Raw genomic sequence first — 24,017 nt, 5'->3', positions numbered from 1 at the left:
ACAGCAGTCCGTAACACTCAGGACACAAAAATGACCATTTAGGTTTGATTTTTTTTTTAAATAAACCAATATCTTATATAAATACTTTTATTTGTATGATAAGAAGTATAATATATGTTCCATAATTATTAAATAACATAGTATAAGGACAGGATTTATTCTGAACCGTTCCAAAAGTCCGTGACCCGGAAGTACTTTGTTATTCTTGCCTGCTTCACAATGGCGTTTATTACCAGCCTATTATATTGACAAGCTATTCGAGTGACTGCTGTAAACAATGGAAATACATGTCCTCAAAGATGGAAGGCAGGCGGGAGGAGCCGAGATCAGGTGGGACCATTCTATCCAATGAAACGGCAGATACGCTGTGAACCACAGACCATTGAGATACAGGACTGATCTTTGTGTCTTTGTTATTTTAACGTCTGTGACAACATTTTAAAGTAGTTAATTTTCTTCATTGGCTGATCGCTCCCAACGCATGAAAACCCACCCAGTTGACTACTTTAAAAATAAGGAAGCGCTCAATGGCAATGCTAAAACTGGTGATATCCCTTATGACAACGGGCACAACTCCAATATAACGTAAATTGTTTTTCTCCAAAGTTGCCGGAAGGCCACATGTGTGTCCACTATTATCAGTGCATTCGTAACAACTTAATCATTATGAAACTTTAATTCGATCAAATAAGCCTCACGTAACAAATGAGCAATGACAACAACCCCCCCCCCCCTCCACCTCCTCTCACACTTCGTGGCCTTATATTCGTGGACATATTTTAACGACCCTGTGTATATTTGTGTCGGAGTAAAACCTCTCGCTTCGCCTCTTCCTCTCTGACAGCATACAGACAGACTGGTGCTCAGACTAACTCCCCACAGAAGACCATCCAGGTGGAAGTTGTTAGTTAGCGACAATGTTGTTGATGGTTGGTTGGTTTGTTGGTTGTCTAGTCACGCTATTTGTGGCGCAGGTAGCGGAGCCACACTGAAACATCCTCTTTGATATTGGTGCCATGGTTTAAAATGTCCGACTGACCAACTCACTGCTTCAACATGGATCCCATCTTATTTAGCTACAGAGGAACAAATGCAACATCGCAAACAGGTTGGGTAAATTTATCTCATAAACCTAGTTCATGATACAATGTTTATTGGAAAGGGCGATCGCACAGTTAGCTATTGTGCAACTAACTAGTATTTGTTTCATTTAGATAATGTTAACTGGCTAACCAATGCTAACTGGCTAACATCCCCTACTGTTTGTATCCCAGCATCCAATCATGGATGTAGCCAGCTAGTTAACGTTACTACGCTTAAAACATGACCTACTATGGTCTGTAAATAATTCGCTTTTGCTATTTTTGCTATGGGAGTTTAGCTAGCTAACTAGTAACCTGTGATAATAAGCAAGGCTGGCTAGTTATTATCCCTATAATGGACTAAATGAGTCGGCATGCTTCAGTTCGTCTACCTGACCCGAACGAAAGTGCTCTTATATTCCCTTAAGACTTTGTCTGAATTCCAAACACCTAAAAGCCACACCCTCAAATTAGGTGGCCACTTCTGATGACATTTGATGAGTACACACTTGCAGGGCGAGGAAGGGAGGAATTGTAAGTGGACCGCCCTTGTCTGGAAATTCGTCACTCGTTTGTACCGCAATGATTGTGTTTTCAGCCACCGGTAGTTTGTGGGTTTATTTGCGCTAAGGTCACTTGTGATTGCATGTCTACTTACATTAAATATATAATAATGAATATTGGCCTACTGTATGATAGCTAGAAAATGAATTAGCTAATGTTAGCCTGCCTAGCTGGAACTTCTGAAGAAGGAACATGTTTTAGTTCTACAATTTCCAAAAACTAACCAAACAAATACACAAATACTTTTACGAGACGTGTTTGTGCCATAATGTGCATTAGTAGCACAATTTCAAATGTATTTACATTTGTTTGTACTTAGACTTGTATGTTAACTTCTCCATATTGAGGTTTTACGTTTTGGCCGACTTTTCTTAGCGGATGTACAATCATCGCGAATTGAATTATGGGTTATTTCAGGCCCCGAAGTGAAAATAATTGTAAACTCGATTAAAAACGAGGTTTGAGGGGCTTACGTTGCGGACTTCCCTTGTTTGGCCAATCGTTGGACCAACGACAAATATGTCCGCGGGGATTCCCCCAAAAGCATACTTGAAATACAAGGGGAAAAGGCGTCAATTAGTACCGTTTGTCTATTTTGAGACGCCGTAGCCAGTATTCACTTTCTTGAAATAGTCTGAATCAATCTAAGGTAACTCAAGAAATGTCATTCATTTTGACGTTTCTGCCGAAGAGATGTTAGTCGCGCATTTTGACATCTAACTAAGATGTTTGGTGACAGTATTTTTTTTTTAATCATTTTTTTTTTGTGTGTGCATGAGAACAAGTTCTCTCGTTGAATGACAACAAAGATTTTATTGAAGAATCTCTTCTCTTGACCAATCACCTGACGAAGAGGCGTAGACTTCGACTCCATAGAAAATTGTAGGTGCCCAAGCAGCGGAAATGAGTTTGCTAAAGGTTGGCTGTTTCAGCTAGTAAAGGGGGCTTTACTATTCTTGGGTAGCGGAATGACTAACTGCCCTCCAGGCCTGAGGGCACACACTCTCTAGTAGGCTTAAATTGAAGATCTGACAAATTGGAGTGTCAATATCGTCCGCTATTATCCTCAGTAATTATCCATCCATATTGTCAGACCCCGGTGGCTTGTCATTGTTAATAGACAGTACTTTTTTCACCTTTTCCACACAGACTTTACGGAATTCAAAAGTACAATTCTTGTCTTTCATAATTTGGTCAGATATACTTGGATGTGTAGTGTCAGTGTTTGTTGCTGGCATATCAGCCATAAGTAACTGCCAATGAAAAAGTCATTAAAGTAGTTGGCAAAATCAGTGGGCTTTGTGATGAATGAGCCATCTGATTAAATTGATGCAGGAGCCGAGTTGGCTTTTTACCCCCAAATTTAATTTATCAATTTTGAGACACCGTAGCCAGTATACACTTCCTCAAGAAATCATACATTTTGACGTTTTTGTCATATATCTTAGAGCTCAATTTTACGCCCTAAGATGTTTGGTGCAGTATTTCTCAAGTCATTTTTTTTCATCATGAAAACGTTCTAAGCTAACGTGGAATTTTAGGTCCCTTTTTTTAGGTATAGGACAAATGCTTGATGAAACATTAAATATGGCCTTACTGCTATTAGCCCATAGAAACACATTGGAAAAACAGATTCATACATGGGGAAAAATAGTCAAAAAATCTATCTAAAGGAAGTTTGTGTTTTAAAGTGTCAGACCTTTTCTTTTGAGAGATATAAGATCAGAATATTATCCCCCCATATTTAACATTTTTTTGGCACTAAATTACTCATATATACATACATACACACACTTCCATTCTTAAAAAAATAAACTGGTGCCAGGCTACCTTCAGACGAGTCTTGTGGGCATCCTACAGCGTCTCACCTTTCCACAGAGGGGTCACATTAGTTTGTAGTCCAAACTGTTGGGACGCGACAGACACAAGTTGGCAGATCGGCGGTACCAACTAGAGACGAGTCCCGCGAGCTTGAGGAGGGCGTAGAGCAAAACGGAGACAAATGTTCGTTAGTCTCATAGGGCAGTCCCTGACTCATGTTCATTAGTCTCATAGGGCAGTCCCTGACTCATGTTCATTAGTCTCATAGGGCAGTCCCTGACTCATGTTCATTAGTCTCATAGGGCAGTCCCTGACTCATGTTCATTAGTCTCATAGGGCAGTCCCTGACTCATGTTCGTTAGTCTCATAGGGCAGTTCCTGACTCATGTTCATTAGTCTCATAGGGCAGTCCCTGACTCATGTTCGTTAGTCTCATAGGGCAGTCCCTGACTCATGTTCATTAGTCTCATAGGGCAGTCCCTGACTCATGTTCATTAGTCTCATAGGGCAGTCCCTGACTCATGTTCATTAGTCTCATAGGGCAGTCCCCGGCTCATGTTCGTGAGAGTCTCGTAGGGCAGTCCCCTGCTCATGTTCATGAGTCTCATAGGGCAGTCCCCTGCTCATGTTCATGAGAGTCTCATAGGGCAGTCCCCTGCTCATGTTCATGAGTCTCATAGGGCAGTCCCCTGCTCATGTTCGTGAGAGTCTCGTAGGGCAGTCCCCGGCTCATGTTCGTGAGAGTCTCGTAGGGCAGTCCCCGGCTCATGTTCGTGAGAGTCTCGTAGGGCAGTCCCCTGCTCATGTTCGTGAGAGTCTCATAGGGCAGTCCCCTGCTCATGTTCATGCGAGTCTCATAGGGCAGTCCCCTGCTCATGTTCATGAGTCTCATAGGGCAGTCCCCTGCTCATGTTCATGAGTCTCATAGGGCAGTCCCCTGCTCATGTTCGTGAGAGTCTCGTAGGGCAGTCCCCGGCTCATGTTCGTGAGAGTCTCGTAGGGCAGTCCCCGGCTCATGTTCGTGAGAGTCTCGTAGGGCAGTCCCCGGCTCATGTTCGTGAGAGTCTCGTAGGGCAGTCCCCGGCTCATGTTCGTGAGAGTCTCGTAGGGCAGTCCCCGGCTCATGTTCGTGAGAGTCTCGTAGGGCAGTCCCCTGCTCATGTTCATGAGAGTCTCATAGGGCAGTCCCCTGCTCATGTTCATGAGTCTCATAGGGCAGTCCCCTGCTCATGTTCGTGAGAGTCTCGTAGGGCAGTCCCCGGCTCATGTTCGTGAGAGTCTCGTAGGGCAGTCCCCGGCTCATGTTCGTGAGAGTCTCGTAGGGCAGTCCCCTGCTCATGTTCGTGAGAGTCTCATAGGGCAGTCCCCTGCTCATGTTCATGCGAGTCTCATAGGGCAGTCCCCTGCTCATGTTCGTGAGAGTCTCGTAGGGCAGTCCCCTGCTCATGTTCGTGAGAGTCTCGTAGGGCAGTCCCCGGCTCATGTTCGTGAGAGTCTCGTAGGGCAGTCCCCTGCTCATGTTCATGAGAGTCTCATAGGGCAGTCCCCTGCTCATGTTCATGAGTCTCATAGGGCAGTCCCCTGCTCATGTTCGTGAGAGTCTCGTAGGGCAGTCCCCGGCTCATGTTCGTGAGAGTCTCGTAGGGCAGTCCCCTGCTCATGTTCGTGAGAGTCTCATAGGGCAGTCCCCTGCTCATGTTCATGCGAGTCTCATAGGGCAGTCCCCTGCTCATGTTCGTGAGAGTCTCGTAGGGCAGTCCCCTGCTCATGTTCGTGAGAGTCTCGTAGGGCAGTCCCCTGCTCATGTTCGTGAGAGTCTCGTAGGGCAGTCCCCTGCTCATGTTCGTGAGAGTCTTGTAGGGCAGTCCCCTGCTCATGTTCATGAGTCTCATAGAGCAGTCCCCTGCTCATGTTCGTGAGAGTCTCATAGGGCAGTCCCCTGCTCGTGTTCGTGAGAGTCTCATAGGGCAGTCCCCTGCTCATGTTCGTGAGAGTCTCATAGGGCAGTCCCCTGCTCATGTTCGTGAGAGTCTCATAGGGCAGTCCCCGACTCATGTTCGTGAGAGTCTCATAGGGCAGTCCTCTGCTCATGTTCGTGAGAGTCTCATAGGGCAGTCCCCTGCTCATGTTCGTGAGAGTCTCATAGGGCAGTCCCCTGCTCATGTTCGTGAGAGTCTCATAGGGCAGTCCCCGACTCATGTTCGTGAGAGTCTCATAGGGCAGTCCCCTGCTCATGTTCGTGAGAGTCTCATAGGGCAGTCCCCTGCTCATGTTCGTGAGAGTCTCATAGGGCAGTCCCCTGCTCATGTTCGTGAGAGTCTCATAGGGCAGTCCCCTGCTCATGTTCGTGAGAGTCTCATAGGGCAGTCCCCTGCTCATGTTCGTGAGAGTCTCATAGGGCAGTCCCCGGTTAAAATAAAATCTTGAGCAACCGAGAGTTGCCCCTTTTTTAACATTTTTTTATTTTTACCAATCGATTGGTTGAAATGTTAAAACGTGTGTTTTTCCATATAGACACTGTGTTTTAATCAAATCAACTATATGTACTGAGCTTGTCTGATGCTTTACGCTCACTGTTTGATAAAATATTTAAGACATACATGACTCGAGGGAAACAGAGAGAGCCTATCCTGAAGAAGACCCTTCTCCAGCTGCTGGTCTTGGCAGATTCAGCCATTATACTCCTGTAGTTGCTGGTAATAGACTGTGTCAGGGGCAGCCTTTTCCATTCGGACTGCCAAGTTATATTACCATTTCAACCCGATCTGCAGGCCAGTTATGATTTTCATAAGCACCTTTTCGTGGAACAGTTTCATTTAATTTATAATATTCTTTTGTATCTTAAAATCATTGTCATGTGGTTCATCTAAATTATATCTAAATGACAATGATACCAATCTAAAAATAACTTCCATAGCCAAAGATGTAAAAAGAGCCTACATAAAGCCAACAAATAAAAACATAACAGCTTACAGGTAGAAAATATCCTAATTTAAAAAAAATTGTAATAATATCCTGTGAATCACATTGGCTAGGCATGGCATCTCTACAACAAATGTGAAACATTGTATGAACTATTAACTGGGTCCAGCATAAGCTTGTATGAACTATTAACTGGGTCCAGCCTAAGCTTGTATGAACTATTAACTGGGTCCAGCCTAAGCTTGTATGAACTATTAACTGGGTCCAGCCTAAGCTTGTATGAACTATTAACTGGGTCCAGCCTAAGCTTGTATGAACTATTAACTGGGTCCAGCCTAAGCTTGTATGAACTATTAACTGGGTCCAGCCTAAGCTTGTATGAACTATTAACTGGGTCCAGCCTAAGCTTGTGTAAAATATTCTGGGCCACAGTGAGCTCGGAACAGACACCGCTGTAGGCTATTTGTGCAAGCGCTCAGAAGTCCTCAGGTATTTTATGGCTGGATCAGTGACATTTTTCCATTTCATCCCGAGTGGCAACCGAGAGCTGGAAATATTTTTCAAAAACATTGAGGAACTATTGTCACTCTCAATGGATAAAAAAAATACTTGTTTTGAGGTGAAGAAATAAATAGTAATTTGAGAAGCTCCACAGCTCATTAGTGGTGGTAAGTTAAGACCATCAGAAATACTATCGGACATCCCCATTTATAGGCCTTCATTTGCGCGCAGGCCAGCTAGCCTAGGCCTACTTCTATATGAGTAATCAGGTGCGTGTCTTTACTCAAATATTGACATGAGCGCTCCAAAAAAATCACAATAAATAGATTTACATCTCGTAAATGGAATGGAAATAAACCAAAACTTGTTTCTCACAAGTGTAGGATAGGTTTTGAGCTCTGCAAACAACGTGTCCACTCTGAGAATGAGAACGATATACGACTGTAACAATAATAAACTGATAAATTAGCAAACATTTCTAAAAACCTGTTTTAACTTTGTCATTATGGTGTATTGTGTGTAGATGGGTAAGAAACATCAATTTAATAAATGTTGAATTCAGGCTGTGACACAAAATGTGGAATAAGTCAAGGGGTGTGAATACCTTCTGAAGGCTCTGTACCAGTCAAGGGGTGTGAATACCTTCTGAAGGCTCTGTACCAGTCAAGGGGTGTGAATACTTTCTGAAGGCTCTGTATCAGTCAAGGGGTGTGAATACCTTCTGAAGGCTCTGTACCAGTCAAGGGGTGTGAATACTTTCTGAAGGCTCTGTATCAGTCAAGGGGTGTGAATACCTTCTGAAGGCTCTGTACCAGTCAAGGGGTGTGAATACCTTCTGAAGGCTCTGTACCAGTCAAGGGGTGTGAATACCTTCTGAAGGCTCTGTATCAGTCAAGGGGTGTGAATACCTTCTGAAGGCTCTGTACCAGTCAAGGGGTGTGAATACTTTCTGAAGGCTCTGTGTGTGGATCATTTCTAGCCACCACTTTTGATCTAGCCCAAATGAAATGAATTAAATTGGTGCATGAATGTGATACTCTCATGGCTGAGTGGTATACTGTATTTGACTATATACCGGTATTGATGCACGGACCGGTTTGGGTTTTTACCTGATCTTTTATAACAGTATTTGGTTTGTTAAATGTGATACGGCGTGTTTAACTTCCATTTGTATAGTTTAGTCCGCTACTTGAGTCATCCCTCTCTCTCAATTCAAGGGGTTTTATTGACATGGTAAACATATGTTAACATTGAAAAATCAAGTGAACTAAATAATATACAAAAGTGAAATAAACAATAAAAATGAACAGTAAACATTAGTCACATAAGTTGCAAAAGAATAAAGACATTACAAATGTCATATGTGTGTATATATATATATATATATATATATATATATATATATATATATATATATATATATATACAGGGTTGTAACGATGTACAAAAGGGAAAATAAATAACATAAATATGGGTTGTATTTACAATGATGTTTGTTCTTCACTGGTTGCCCTTTTCTTGTGGCAACAGGTCACATCGTGCTGCTGTGATGGAACAAGGTGGAATTTCACCCAGTAGATATGGGAGTTTATCAAAATCGGGTTTGTTTTTGAATTCTTTGTGGTTCTGTGTAATTTAAGGGAAATATGTGTCTCTAATATGGTCATACATTTGGCAGGAGGTTAGGAAGTGCATTTTCACCTCATTTTGTGGGCAGTGTGCACAGACTGTCTTCTCTTGAGAGCCAGGTCTGCCTACGGCAGCCTTTCTCAATAGCAAGGCTATGCTCACTGACTCTGTACATAGTTAAAGCTTTCCTTAAGTTTGGGTCAATCAGTGGACAGGTATTCTGCCACTGTGTACTCTCTGTTTAGGGCCAAATAGCATTCTAGTTTGCTTTGTTTTTTGTTAATTCTTTCCAATGTGTCAGGTAATTATCTTTTTGTTTTATCATGATTTGGTTGGGTCTAATTGTGTTGCTGTCCTTGGGCTCTGTAGGGTGTGTTTGTGTTTGTGAACAGAGCCCCAGGACCAGCTTGCTTAGGGGACTCTTCTCCAGGTTCATCTCTCTGTAGGTGATGGCTTTGTTTGGGAATCGCTTCCTGTAGGTGGTTGTATAATTTTCTGTGTTTTGATAATTAGCGGGTATCGGCTTAATTCTGCTCTGCATGCATTATTTGGTGTTTTACGTTGTACACAGAGGATATTTTTACAGAATTCTGTGTGCAGAGTCTCAATTCGATGTTTGTCCCTCTTTTTTTTTTTTGTGAATTCTTGGTTGGTGAGCGGACCCCAGACCTCACAACCAGAAAGGGCAATGGGTTCTGTAACTGATTCCAGTATTTTTAGCCAGATCCTAATTGGTATGTCTACTTTTATGTTCCTTTTGATGGCATAGAAGGCCCTTCTTGCTGTGTCTCTCAGTTCGTTCACAGCTTTGTGGAAGTTACCTGTTGTGCTGATGTTTAGGTCGAGGTATGTATCGTTTTTTTGTGTGCTCTAGGGCAACTGTGTCTAAAATGGAATTTGTATTTGTGGTCCTGACAACCGGACCTTTTTTGGAACACCATTATTTTGGTCTTACTGAGATTTACTGCCAGGGCCCAGGTCTGGCAGAATCTGTGCAGAAGATCTAGGTGCTGCTGTAGGCCCTCCTTGGTTGGGGACAGAAGCACCAGATCATCAGTAGACATTTGACTTCAGATTCTAGTAGGGTGAGCCCGGGTGCTGCAGACTGTTCCTAGTGCTCTCGCCAATTCATTGATATATATGTTGAAGAGGGTGGGGCTTAAGCTGCATCCCTGTTTCACCCCACGGCCCTGTGAGAATTATTTTTTTATTTTTTTTGGCCAATTTTAACCGCACACTTGTTGTTTGTGTACATGGATTTTATGTCGTATGTTTTACCCCCCACACCACTTTCCATCAATTTGTATAGCAGACCCTCATGCAAAATTAAGTCTAAGGATTTTTTTTAAATCAACAAAGCATGAGAAGACTTTGCCTTTGTTTGCCAGTTAGGGTGTGCAGGGTGAATACGTGGTCTGTCGTACGATCATTTGGTAAAAAGACAATTTGACTTTTGCTCAGTACATTGTTTTCATTGAGAATATGTACGAGTCTGCGGTTAATGATAATGCAGAGGAATTTCCAAGGTTACTGTTGACGCATATCCCACGGTAGTTATTATGGTCAAATTTGCCTCCACTTTTGTGGATTAGGGTGATCAGTCCTTGGTTTCAAATATTGGGTTAGATGCCAGAGCTAAGGATGATGTTAAAGAGTTTAAGTATAGCCAGTTGGAATTTGTGGTCTGTATTTCATAATTTCATTGATACCATCAACACCACAGTCCTTTTTGGGTTGGAGGGTTTGTATGTTGTCCTGTAGTTCATTCAACGTAATTGGAGAATCCAGTGGGTTCTGATAGTCTTTAATAGTTTATTCTAAGATTTGTATTTGATCATGTACATGTTTTTGCTGTTTGTTCATTGTTATAGAGCCAAAAAGATTGGAAAAGTGGTTTGCCCATACATTTCCATTTTGGATACATAATTCTTCATTTTTTTAAAAGTTTTTTCCAATTTTCCCAGAAGTGGTTAGAGTCTATGGATTCTTCAATTACATTGAGCTGATTTCTGACGTGATGTTCCTTCTTTTTCCGTAGTGTATTTCTGTATTGTTTTAGTCATTCACCATAGTGAAGGCTCAGGTTTTCTGGGCCTCAATTTTTTTGGTTGGGCAGGTTTCTCAATTTCTTTCTTAGGTTTTTGCATTCTTCATCAATCATTTGTCATTGTTGTTCATTTTTCTTCGGTTTTCTGTTTGATTTTTTTTTATTTTATCGGGAAGCTGAGAGGTCAAATATGCTGTTTAGATTTTCTACTGCCAAGTTTACACCTTCACTATTACAGTGGAACGTTTTACCCAGGAAATTGTCTAAAAGGGATTGAATTTGTTGTTGCCTAATTGTTTTTTTATTAGGTTTCCACACTACTTTCCTTCCATCTATAGCATTTCTTAATGTTACTCAGTTCCTTTGGCTTTGATGCCTCATGATTGAGTACTGCTCTGTTCAAGTAGACTGATTTTGCTGTGATCTGATCGGGGTGTCAGTGGGCTGACTGTGAACGCTCTGAGAAACTCTGGGTTGAGGTCAGTGATAAAGTAGTCTACAGTACTACTGCCAAGAGATGAGCTATAGGTGTACCTACCATAGGAGTCCCCTCGAAGCCTACCGTTGACTATGTACAGACCCAGTGTGCGACGGAGTTGTGACCTGTTTTTGTTGGTTATGTTGTGTCTAGGGGGGCATATGGGGGAGGGAATGCTGTTACCTCCAGGCAGGTGTTTGTCCCCCTGTGTGCTGAGGGTGTCAGGTTCTTGTCTGGTTCTGGTATTTTAGGTCACCACAGACTAGTACATGTCCCTGGACCTGGAAATGATTGATTTCCCCCTCCAGGATGGAGAAGCTGTCTTCATTAAAATATCGGGATTCTAGTGTGGGGATATAGGTAGCACACAGGAGGACATTTTTCTCTGTTAATTTCCTTTTGAATTTCTAGTCAAATGTAAAATGTTCCTATTTTTATTAATTTATTGGAGTGAGTTAGGTCTGCTCTATACCAAATTAGCATAATTTGTGTGTGACTTCCATGTTTGGGCCCTCTTTGTGGGAGTGGGGGGCATGGGGTGGGCAGGAGGGGCATAGGTCTGCTGATGTTCCCATTTTTAAAATAGTCAGCAAAAAGTGTCTTGATTTTTCCATAAGGAGCTCCATTTTGTACTCTTTTCTTGCCTTCTTGCCATTTTTTACATACTGAGGGTACTGTATTTTAATTACCTCTGAACAGTGGGAGGCAGCTTCAAAGCCCTCTGCATTTGGTTTGGGGTAGCCGGTTGGATTCTCCTGCCATTGTTGGGCTAAAGGTCTCTGACACCTCTCATCTGACACGTCAGTGCTAGTTGAAGTTGTATCTCCTTGTCCTAGCAGGCTTGGTAGTCCAACTCAGCATTCAGTCCTCATAAAGTAAAATATATAATTGTAATGTATTCATGGCTTTTGAATATTAAAATATAGCTTCAGACTAAACATTACTCACTCAGTTCCAGGTTGGATGGTGTTTTCTGTTGGTTTGCCAGAGCATTTGCTGTATAGCTTGGGCCTTCCAGGTAATTCCGTCCAAAAACAGGTTGCATGTTTTGATCTGGAGCGAAGGTTATGCTGTGGAGGGTAGAATCCTGTACATGTCCCTGCCAAAAAAAATCCAAGGTTATCTAACTCCAAATCTATATTTTACTGCTTTCCACACAGACCCCCCTCCCCCGTCACTCAAGGAGCTCGTTTGTTGTTGCTTGACCTCGAGACACTTGTGTTCAGTCTGAATGGTCAATGCAACAATGTTGATGACGTTGTTGTTTCCACTTTCATCTTAATATAAATTGACAAACATCCTATAATTAGAATATTAGTTTGTGTTTATTACATCTGCAAACAGCTAGTTTGTATTTTCTTAGCATGTTAAGCTAAATCGTGTTAGCCACTAATGCTAATTGCTAGTTAGCTGGCTATGTAGCTAGCTAATACAGCCTGATACCAGTACTGGTGGAGGCTTAAATCAGCATGTTGTTTGTGCAACAGTATCTTCTAAATCAAAGAGGAATAGGCGAATAGTCTTATGAAGGAGGTGAAATGTGACGAAATCGGCTACAGCAGTTAGGACAGGTCAGTGGTAGCCTGATCCCAGATCTGCTAGGACAGGTCAGTGGTAGCCTGATCCCAGATCTGTTAGTGCTGTCATGTGATGATGAGTAGGTCTAACAGTTGGCTTCTATAACATATATGATCCAGTTGGCAAGACAGTACAAACAGGCCTTGGGCCAGACTAGACGGTACAGACGGGCCCTGGGCCAGGCTGGACGGGCCCTGGGCCAGGCTAGACGGTACAGACGGGCCTTGGGCCAGGCTAGACGGTACAGGCGGGCCCTGGGCCAGGCTGGACGGTACAGACGGGCCCTGGGCCAGACTAGACGGGCCCTGGGCCAGACTGGACGGTAGAGACGGGCCCTGGGCCAGGCTAGACGGAACAGACGGGCCCTGGGCCAGGCTAGACGGTACAGACGGGCCCTGGGCCAGACTGGACGGTGCGGACGGGCCCTGGGCCAGGCTGGACGGTGCGGACGGGCCCTGGGCCAGGCTGGACGGTGCGAGCGGGCCCTGGGCCAGGCTGGACGGTGCGAGCGGGCCCTGGGCCAGGCTGGACGGTGCGAGCGGGCCCTGGGCCAGGCTGGACGGTGCGGGCGGGCCCTGGGCCAGGCTGGACGGTGCGGGCGGGCCCTGGGCCAGGCTGGACGGTGCGGGCGGGCCCTGGGCCAGGCTGGACGGTGCGGGCGGGCCCTGGGCCAGGCTGGACGGTGCGGGCGGGCCCTGGGCCAGGCTGGACGGTGCGGGCGGGCCCTGGGCCAGGCTGGACGGGCCCTGGGCCAGGCTGGACGGGCCCTGGGCCAGGCTGGACGGGCCCTGGGCCAGACTGGACGGGCCCTGGGCCAGACTGGACGGGCCCTGGGCCAGACTGGACGGGCCCTGGGCCAGACTGGACGGGCCCTGGGCCAGACTGGACGGTGCGGACGGGCCCTGGGCCAGGCTGGACGGTGCGAGCGGGCCCTGGGCCAGGCTGGACGGTGCGGGCGGGCCCTGGGCCAGGCTGGACGGTGCGGGCGGGCCCTGGGCCAGGCTGGACGGTGCGGCCGGGCCCTGGGCCAGGCTGGACGGTGCGGGCGGGCCCTGGGCCAGGCTGGACGGTGCGGGCGGGCCCTGGGCCAGGCTGGACGGTGCGGGCGGGCCCTGGGCCAGACTGGACGGGCCCTGGGCCAGGCTGGGCGGGCCCTGGGCCAGGCTGGGCGGGCCCTGGGCCAGGCTGGGCGGGCCCTGGGCCAGGCTGGTTGGGCCCTGGGCCAGGCTGGTTGGGCCCTGGGCCAGACTGGACGGTGCGGACGGGCCCTGGGCCAGACTGGACGGTGCGGACGGGCCCTGGGCCAGGCTGGACGGTGCGGACGGGCCCTGGGCCAGGCTGGACGGTGCGGACGGGCCCTGGGCCAGGCTGGACGGTGCGGGCGGGCCCTGGGCCAGGCTGGACGGTGCGGGCGGGCCCTGGGCCAGGCTGGACGGTGCGGGCGGGCCCTGGGCCAGGCTGGACGGTGCGGGCGGGCCCTGGGCCAGGCTGGACGGTGCGGGCGGGCCCTGGGCCAGGCTGGACGGTGCGGACGGGCCCTGGGCCAGGCTGGACGGTGCGGACGGGCCTTGGGCCAGACTGGACGGGCCTTGGGCCAGACTGGACGGTACAGAAGGGCCTTGGGCCAGACTGGACGGTACAGACGGGCCCTGGGCCAGGCTTGACGGGCCCTGGGCCAGACTGGACGGGCCCTGGGCCAGACTGAACGGTAGAGACGGGCCCTGGGCCAGGCTGGACGGTACAGGCGGGCCCTGGGCCAGGCTGGACGGTACAGGCGGGCCCTGGGCCAGGCTGGACGGTACAGGCGGGCCCTGGGCCAGGCTGGACGGTACAGGCGGGCCCTGGGCCAGGCTGGACGGTACAGGCGGGCCCTGGGCCAGGCTGGACGGTACAGGCGGGCCCTGGGCCAGGCTGGACGGTACAGGCTGGCCCTGGGCCCGGCTGGACGGTACAGGCGGGCCCCGGGCCAGGCTGGACGGTACAGGCGGGCCCCGGGCCAGGCTGGACGGTACAGGCGGGCCCCGGGCCAGACTGGACGGTACAGACGGGCCCCGGGCCAGACTGGACGGTACAGACGGGCCCTGGGCCAGACTGGACGGGCCCTGGGCCAGACTGGACGGGCCCTGGGCCAGACTGGACGGGCCCTGTTCCAGACTGGACGGGCCCTGGGCCAGACTGGACGGTACAGACGGGCCCTGGGCCAGGCTGGACGGTACAGGCGGGCCCTGGGCCAGGCTGGACGGTACAGGCGGGCCCTGGGCCAGGCTGGACGGTACAGGCTGGCCCTGGGCCAGGCTGGACGGTACAGACGGGCCAGACTGGACGGGCCCTGGGCCAGACTGGACGGTACAGACGGGCCTTGGGCCAGACTAGACGGTGCAGAGCCTTCAGAAGGTATTCACACCCCTTGACTGGTACAGAGCCTTCAGAAGGTATTCACACCCCTTGACTGGTACAGAGCCTTCAGAAGGTATTCACACCCCTTGACTGGTACAGAGCCTTCAGAAGGTATTCACACCCCTTGACTCGTACAGAGCCTTCAGAAGGTATTCACACCCCTTGACTCGTACAGAGCCTTCAGAAGGTATTCACACCCCTTGACTGATACAGAGCCTTCAGAAGGTATTCACACCCCTTGATTGGTACAGAGCCTTCAGAAGGTATTCACACCCCTTGATTGGTACAGAGCCTTCAGAAAGTATTCACACCACTTGACTTAATCCACGTTTTGTTGTTACAGCCTGAATTTAAAATGTATTATTTTTCTCACCCATCAACACACAATAACTTACGATGAAGTGAAAACATGTTTTTAGAAATGTTTACAAATGTATTGAAAATGAAGAACAGAAATGTCTCATTTCTATTCACACCCCTGAGTCAATATTTTGTAGAAAAATCTGCAGTTACTGCTGTCTTTCTGGTAAGTCTGTAAGAGCTTTCCACACAGATTGTACAACATTTGCCCATTTATTGTTTTAAGCTCTGTCAAATATGTTGTTGATTATTGCTAGGCAACAATTTTCCGGCCTTGCCATAGATTTTCAACTAGATTTAAGTCCGAACTGTAATTCGGCCATTCAGAAACATCCGCTGTCTTCTTGGTAAGCAACCCCAGTGTAGATTTGGCCTTGTGGTTTAAATTATTGTCCTGCTGAAAGGTGAATTCATCTCCCAGTGTCTGATGGAAAGCAGACTGAATCAGGTTTTCCTCTAGGATTTTGCCTGTGCTTAGCTCCATTCCGTTAATTTTTTTTTCCTGAAAAACTCCCTAGTCCTTAACGACTTCATGCATACCCATAACATGATGCAGCCACCACTATGCTTGAAAATATGGAGAGCGGTACTCAGTGATGTGTTGTATTGGGTTTACCCCAAACATAACACTTAGTATTCAGGACAAAAAGGTAATTGCTTTGCCACATTTGATGCAGTATTACTTTAGTGCCTCGTTGCAAACAGGACGCATGTTTTGGAATATTTTTATTATGTACAAGCTTCCTTCTTTTCACTCTGTCTATTAGGTTAGTATTGTGGAGTAACTACCATGTTGTTGATCCATCCTCAGTTTTCTCCAATCACAGCCATTAAACTCTGTACCTGATTTAAAGTCACCATTGGCCTCATGGTGAAAACCTTGAGCGGTTTCCTTCCTCTCCGGCAACTGAGTTAGGAAGGACGCCTGTATTTTCATATTGACTGGGTGTATTGATACAGCATCCAAAGTGTAATTTAATAATAGACTGTAACACCAGAATGTGGATTAAGTCAAGGAATACTTTCTGTAGGCACTGTAATGTGTTTGTCTCTGTCTATAGATGACTGACCCGATGACCCTCAACGTGGGTGGCTGTCTGTACACCACGTCCCAGTCCACCCTGCAGCGCTACCCTGACTCCATGCTAGGGGGCCATGTTCCACAGGGACTTCATCCACCACACACGACGCTCAGGTACTTTGCCACAGTTCTGTAGGTATGCAGTGCATTTGGAAAATGTTCCACATTTTGTTACGTGACAGCCTTATTCTAAAATAGATTAAATAGTTTTTCCCCCTCATTAATCTACCTACAATACCCCAGAATGACAAAGCAAAAACTGTTGTTTGTTTTTAAAATTGTGCAAATGTATTAAAATAAATAACTGATATCATATTTACATAAGTATTCAGACCCTTTACTCAGTACTTTGTTGAAGCACCTTCAGCAGCGACTACAGCCTCAAGTCTTCTTGGGTATGACACTACAAGCTTAGTTGGCACACCTGTATTTGGGGAGTTTCTCCCATTCTTCTCTGCAGATCCTCTCAAGCTCGGTCAGGTTAGATGGGGACCGTTGCTGCACAGCTATTTTCAGGTCTCTCCAGAGATGTTCGATCGGGTTTAAGTCCAGGGTCTGGCTGGGCCACTCAAGGACATTCAGAGACTTGTCCCGAAGCCACTCCTGTGTTTTGGCTGTGTGCTTAGGGTCGTTGTCCTGTTTGAAGGTGAACCTTCTCCCCATTCTTAACCTGCTCCAGAGTGCTTTTCATCAAGGATCTCTCTGTACTTTGTTCCGTTTATCTTTCCCTTGATCCTGACTAGTCTCCCAGTACCTGCCGCTGAGACAACCTCCCCACTGCATGATTGATGAGGGGGAAAATATTCTTTAATTCATTTTATAATAAGGCAGTAATGTACAAAATGTGGAAAAAGTCAAGGGTTCTGAATACTTTCTGAATGCACTGTACATACCGGTATGTCTGCGTGATATGGGAATATGACCATCTTTGATTTGACAGGGACACTACTTCATCGACAGAGATGGGTCCCTCTTCCGCTACGTCCTCAACCTCCTACGCACCTCAGAGCTCACCCTGCCCTGTGACATCACGGAGATGGATCTGCTGCGTAAGGTGTCCTAGGGGTTAGAGCGGTGGGCCTGCAACTGGAGGGTTGCCGGTTCAAATCTGAGCCAGCAGGGGATTATCCTCTTAGTGTGTTTCTCGTGGGTGTTAAGATAAAATAAATAAACATTTCAGTATCTTTGTCTTGACATTAAAGTAATATCCTTCTTCTTCTTCGGAGGCAGACTTCTACCAGATCGAGCCGTTGATGCAGTCTCTCACCGACACTAAACCCCTCTACCCCCCCGGACACCTTTTGAGGAGGTGGTGGAGCTCTCGTCAACCAGGAAGCTGTCCAAGTACTCCAACCCTGTTGCCGTCGTCACCGTCACCCAGCTCACCATCACCACCAAAGTCCACTCCCTACTGGAGAGGGTGTGTAACAGCTTCACCAAGTGGATCAAACACTATTCCAGTGACTTCCAGGTGTCCTTCACCTTTTGCTCCGTGTGACGATCACCAGGAGGTGTCTCTGAGAGTGTTCCTGTTGGACTGTATCTCCAAACAGGGCTTCAGAAACACCAGGGTCCACCAGATGAGTGAGAGGGCCAACGAGAACACAGTGGAGCACCGCAGGACTTTCTGCCGGCTGGCTCGCAAGGTCGACGACTGACCAGGATTATTTGAGGTTCATTTATTGCTGAGTGGACATCAACTCCTTGTACTTACTCCCTGGCTATACGCCTGGTCATAATCAACCCTGGTCATAATCAACCCTGGCTGTAACCCTGGTCATAATCAACCCTGGCTGTAACCCTGGTCATAATCAACTCTGGCTGTAACCCTGGTCATAATCAACCCTGGCTGTAACCCTGGTCATAATCAACCCTGGCTGTAACCCTGGTCATAATCAACCCTGGCTGTAACCCTGGTCATAATCAACCCTGGCTGTAACCCTGGTCATAATCAACCCTGGCTGTAACCCTGGTCATAATCAACCCTGGCTGTAACCCTGGTCATAATCAACCCTGGCTGTAACCCTGGTCATAATCAACCCTGGCTGTAACCCTGGTCATAATCAACCCTGGCTGTAACCCTGGTCATAATCAACCCTGGCTGTAACCCTGGTCATAATCACCCCTGATTGTAACTCAGGTCATAATCACCCTGGCTGTAACCCTGGTCATAATCAACCCTGGCTGTAACCCTGGTCATAATCACCCCTGGCTGTAACCCTGGTCATAATCAACCCTGGCTGTAACCCTGGTCATAATCACCCCTGGCTGTAACCCTGGTCATAATCAACCCTGGCTGTAACCCTGGTCATAATCAACCCTGGCTGTAACCCTGGTCATAATCACCCTGGCTGTAACTCTGGTCATAATCACCCTGGTCATAATCAACCCTGGCTGTAACCCTGGCTATAACCCTGGTCTTAATCACCCTGGTTGTAACCCTGGTCATAATCACCCTGGCTGTAACCCTGGCTGTAACCCTGGTCATAATCAACCCTGGTCTTAATCACCCTGGTTGTAACCCTGGTCATAATCATCCTGGCTGTAACCCTGGTCATAAACAACCCTGGTTGTAACCCTTGTCATAATCAACCCTTGCTGTAACCCTGGTCATAATCAACCCTGGCTGTAACCCTGGTCATAATCAACCCTGGCTGTAACCCTGGTCATAATCAACCCTGGCTGTAACCCTGGTCATAATCAACCCTGGCTGTAACCCTGGTCATAATCAACCCTGGCTGTAACCCTGGTCATAATCAACCCTGGCTGTAACCCTGGTCATAATCACCCCTGATTGTAACTCAGGTCATAATCACCCTGGCTGTAACCCTGGTCATAATCAACCCTGGCTGTAACCCTGGTCATAATCACCCCTGGCTGTAACCCTGGTCATAATCAACCCTGGCTGTAACCCTGGTCATAATCAACCCTGGCTGTAACCCTGGTCATAATCAACCCTGGCTGTAACCCTGGTCATAATCACCCCTAGCTGTAACCCTGGTCATAATCAACCCTGGCTGTAACCCTGGTCATAATCAACCCTGGCTGTAACCCTGGTCATAATCACCCTGGCTGTAACTCTGGTCATAATCACCCTGGTCATAATCAACCCTGGCTGTAACCCTGGCTATAACCCTGGTCTTAATCACCCTGGTTGTAACCCTGGTCATAATCACCCTGGCTGTAACCCTGGCTGTAACCCTGGTCATAATCAACCCTGGTCTTAATCACCCTGGTTGTAACCCTGGTCATAATCATCCTGGCTGTAACCCTGGTCATAATCAACCCTGGTCTTAATCACCCTGGTTGTAACCCTGGTCATAATCACCCTGGTTGTAACCCTGGTCATAATCACCCTGGCTGTAACCCTGGCTGTAACCCTGGTCATAATCAACCCTGGTCTTAATCACCCTGGTTGTAACCCTGGTCATAATCATCCTGGCTGTAACCCTGGTCATAAACAACCCTGGTTGTAACCCTGATCATAATCACCCTGGTTGTAACCCTGATCATAATCAATCAATGATGGGGCACAACGATACGTTGTGAAATGATGGGGCACAACGATACGTTGTGAAATGATGGGGTACAACGATACGTTGTGAAATGATGGGGCACAACGATACGTTGTGAAATGATGGGGCACAACGATACGTTGTGAAATGATGGGGCACATTGATACGTTGTGAAATGATGGGGTACAACGATACGTTGTGAAATGATGGGGTACAACGGCACGTTGTGAAATGATGGGGCACAACGATACGTTGTGAAATGATGGGGCACAACGATACGTTGTGAAATGATGGGGCACAACGATACGTTGTGAAATGATGGGGCACAACGATACGTTGTGAAATGATGGGGCAAAACGATACGTTGTGAAATGATGGGGCACAATGATACGTTGTGAAATGATGGGGCACAACGATACGTTGTGAAATGATGGGGTACAACGGCACGTTGTGAAATGATGGGGTACAACGGCACGTTGTGAAATGATGGGGCACAACGATACGTTGTGAAATGATGGGCCACAACGATACGTTGTGAAATGATGGGGTACAACGGCACGTTGTGAAATGATGGGGTACAACGATACGTTGTGAAATGATGGGGCACAACGATACGTTGTGAAATGATGGGGCACAACGATACGTTGTGAAATGATGGGGCACAACGGCACGTTGTGAAATGATGGGGCACAACGGCACGTTGTGAAATGATGGGGTACAACGATACGTTGTGAAATGATGGGGCACAACGATACGTTGTGAAATGATGGGGCACAGCGATACGTTGTGAAATGATGGGGCACAACGATACGTTGTGAAATGATGGGGCACAACGATACGTTGTGAAATGATGGGCCACAACGATACGTTGTGAAATCCCCCCCCTCTTTTATTTAACCGAACAACGGTTTCAAAGTTTTGGTCGCTGGCGCTGTAACCCGCATTGGATCGAGTCCACGATTTGGGACCTGCCTTTATAAATTGAAGTTGATCACTTAAGAAACACTGTTGAGTTACACCCCCTTTTGCCCTCCGAACAGCCTCAATTCGTTGGGGCATTGGACTCTACAAGGTGTCGAGCGTTCCACAGGGATGCTGGTCCATGTTGACTCCAATGCTTCCCACAGTCGTGTTAAGTTGGCTGGATGTCCTTTGGGTGGTGGACCATTCTTGATATACACTAGAAAAACCAGGCAGCATTGCAGTTTTTGATACAAACCGGTGCGTCGGACTAGGGCTGTGGCAGTTATATTCTGTCAGGGTTAAGGTCATGTGTTGGGGACCTAAGGGCTGTGGCAGTTATATTCTGTCAGGGTTAAGGTCATGTGTTGGGGACCTAAGGGCTGTGGCAGTTATATTCTGTCAGGGTTAAGGTCATGTGTTGGGGACCTAAGGGCTGTGGCAGTTATATTCTGTCAGGGTTAAGGTCAAGCAGAAGACTGCCGGTCTCACGGTAACCGTTAATGAACATAAACATGTTGATCATCTCCAGGCCTCCATTCAAGCTGATGATGCACCTTTGGAATATCTACATTTTGAAGTCTAATAAATCACCTGTTTAAACACCATCACAATAAACTCATTTATTTTAGGCAGGTCTAAAGAAACACTATATGAAGAAAATGTATTTCAGAAGAACAGAATGAGTTGGCCTGTATGTTATCTGGCTATAGACTGTAGACTTGTTCATTTATCAGACTAGATACTGTATGTTATCTGGCTATAGACTGTAGGCTTGTTCATTTATCAGACTAGATACTGTATGTTATCTGGCTATAGACTGTAGGCTTGTTCATTTATCAGACTAGATACTGTATGTTATCTGGCTATAGACTTGTTCATTTATCAGACTAGATACTGTATGTTATCTGGCTATAGACTATAGACTTGTTCATTTATCAGACTAGATACTGTATGTTATCTGGCTATAGACTGTAGACTTGTTCATTTATCAGACTAGATACTGTATGTTATCTGGCTATAGACTTGTTCATTTATCAGACTAGATACTGTATGTTATCTGACTATAGACTGTAGGCTTGTTCATTTATCAGACAAGATATGTTTATAAATCCTGTACCATTATTCTATACTGTAAAACACTTACAGTATCAACTTTTTGTGCAATTGGCATGCTGACAGCAGGAATGTCTACCAGAGCTGTTGCCAGAGAATTGAATGTTAATTTCTCTGCCATAAACTGCCTCCATCGTTTTAGAGAATTTGGCAGTACGTCCAACCGGCCTCACAGCTGTAGACCAGCCCAGGACCTCCACATCTGGCTTCTTCACATGCAGGATCGTCTGAGACCAGCCAACGGGACAGCTGATGAAACTGAGGAGTATTTCTGCCTGTAATAAAGCCCTTTTGTGGTGTGCGCTAAATAGCGTTTCAATCGGTGACGTCACTTGCTCTGAGACCTTGAAGTAGTAGTTCCCCTTGCTCTGCAAAGGCCACGGCTTTTGTGGAGCGATGGGTAACGATGCTTCGTGGGTGACTGATGTGTGCAGAGGGTCCCTGGTTCGCGCCCGGGTATGGGCGAGGGGACGGTTTAAAGTTATACTGTTACACCTGCAAGCTGAAAATCTGCCGGTGTTTGTGAGTGTTTAGGCTACCTGCCACTCCCCCATCCGAAGCATAGGTTACTCTACTGACGTTACCATAGGTTACTCTACTGACCTGATGTTACCATAGGTTACTCTACTGACGTTACCATAGGTTACTGTACTGACCTGATGTTACCAAAGGTTACTCTACTGACGTTACCATAGGTTACTGTACTGACCTGATGTTACCATAGGTTACTGTACTGACCTGATGTTACCATAGGTTACTCTACTGACGCTACCATAGGTTACTGTACTGACGTTACCATAGGTTACTGTACTGACGCTACCATAGGTTACTCTACTGACGCTACCATAGGTTACTGTACTGACGTTACCGTAGGTTACTCTACTGACGTTACCATAGGTTACTGTACTGACTTTACCGTAGGTTACTCTACTGACGCTACCATAGGTTACTCTACTGACATTACCATAGGTTACTCTACTGACATTACCATAGGTTACTCTACTGACGTTACCATAGGTTACTCTACTGACGTTACCATAGGTTACTGTACTGACCTGATGTTACCATAGGTTACTGTACTGACGTTACCATAGGTTACTGTACTGACGTTACCATAGGTTACTGTACTGACGTTACCATAGGTTACTGTACTGACCTGACGTTACCATAGGTTACTGTACTGACGTTACCATAGGTTACTGTACTGACGTTACCATAGGTTACTGTACTGACGTTACCATAGGTTACTGTACTGACCTGACGTTACCATAGGTTACTGTACTGACGTTACCATAGGTTACTGTACTGACGCTACCATAGATTACTGTACTGCCGTTACCGTAGGTTACTGTACTGACGCTACCATAGGTTACTGTACTGACGCTACCATAGGTTACTTTACTGCCGTTACCATAGGCTACTGTACTGACGTTACCATAGGCTACTGTACTGATGTTACCATAGGCTGCTGTACTGACGTTACCATAGGTTGCTGTACTGACGTTACCATAGGCTACTGTACTGACCTGACGTTACCGTAGGTTAATGTACTGACGTTACCGTATCTTACTGTACTGACGTTACCGTAGCTTACTGTACAGACGTTACCATAGGTTGCTGTACTGACGTTACCGTAGGCTACTGTACTGACGTTACCGTAGGCTACTGTACTGACGTTACCGTAGGCTACTGTACTGACGTTACCATAGGTTACTGTACTGACGCTACCATAGGTTACTGTTCTGACGTTACCGTAGGTTACTGTACTGACGTTACCGTATCTTACTGTACTGACGTTACCGTAGCTTACTGTACTGACGTTACCATAGACTACTGTACTGACGTTACCATAGGTTGCTGTACTGACGTTACCGTAGGCTACTGTACTGACGTTACCATAGGCTACTGTACTGAACTGACGTTACCATAGGTTACTGTACTGACGTTTGAAGTGTGAGAAGATAGG

General features: G+C 46.7%; 1 protein-coding gene and 1 pseudogene across 1 annotated transcript; one reads left to right on the top strand and one right to left on the bottom strand.

Annotated features, from left to right (window-relative positions):
• Positions 1-840: 840 nt before the first annotated feature.
• On the top strand, positions 841-18,198 carry LOC139371472 (BTB/POZ domain-containing protein KCTD6-like; annotated as a pseudogene).
• LOC139369526 (spidroin-2-like) lies at positions 12,688-17,489 on the bottom strand. Its single transcript, XM_071108767.1, has 2 exons — positions 17,475-17,489; positions 12,688-14,991 (listed from the first exon to the last, which is right to left on the bottom strand). The coding sequence occupies exons 1-2, from the start codon at positions 17,487-17,489 to the stop codon at positions 12,688-12,690; spliced, it is 2,319 nt and encodes a 772-aa protein (XP_070964868.1).
• Positions 18,199-24,017: the final 5,819 nt, after the last annotated feature.

This window comes from Oncorhynchus clarkii, chromosome 17 (genome assembly GCF_045791955.1).
Source record: "Oncorhynchus clarkii lewisi isolate Uvic-CL-2024 chromosome 17, UVic_Ocla_1.0, whole genome shotgun sequence".
NCBI lineage: Eukaryota > Metazoa > Chordata > Actinopteri > Salmoniformes > Salmonidae > Oncorhynchus > Oncorhynchus clarkii.
Note: the sequence above shows the minus strand (reverse complement) of the source record. Positions and strands in the feature narration are given on the sequence as shown.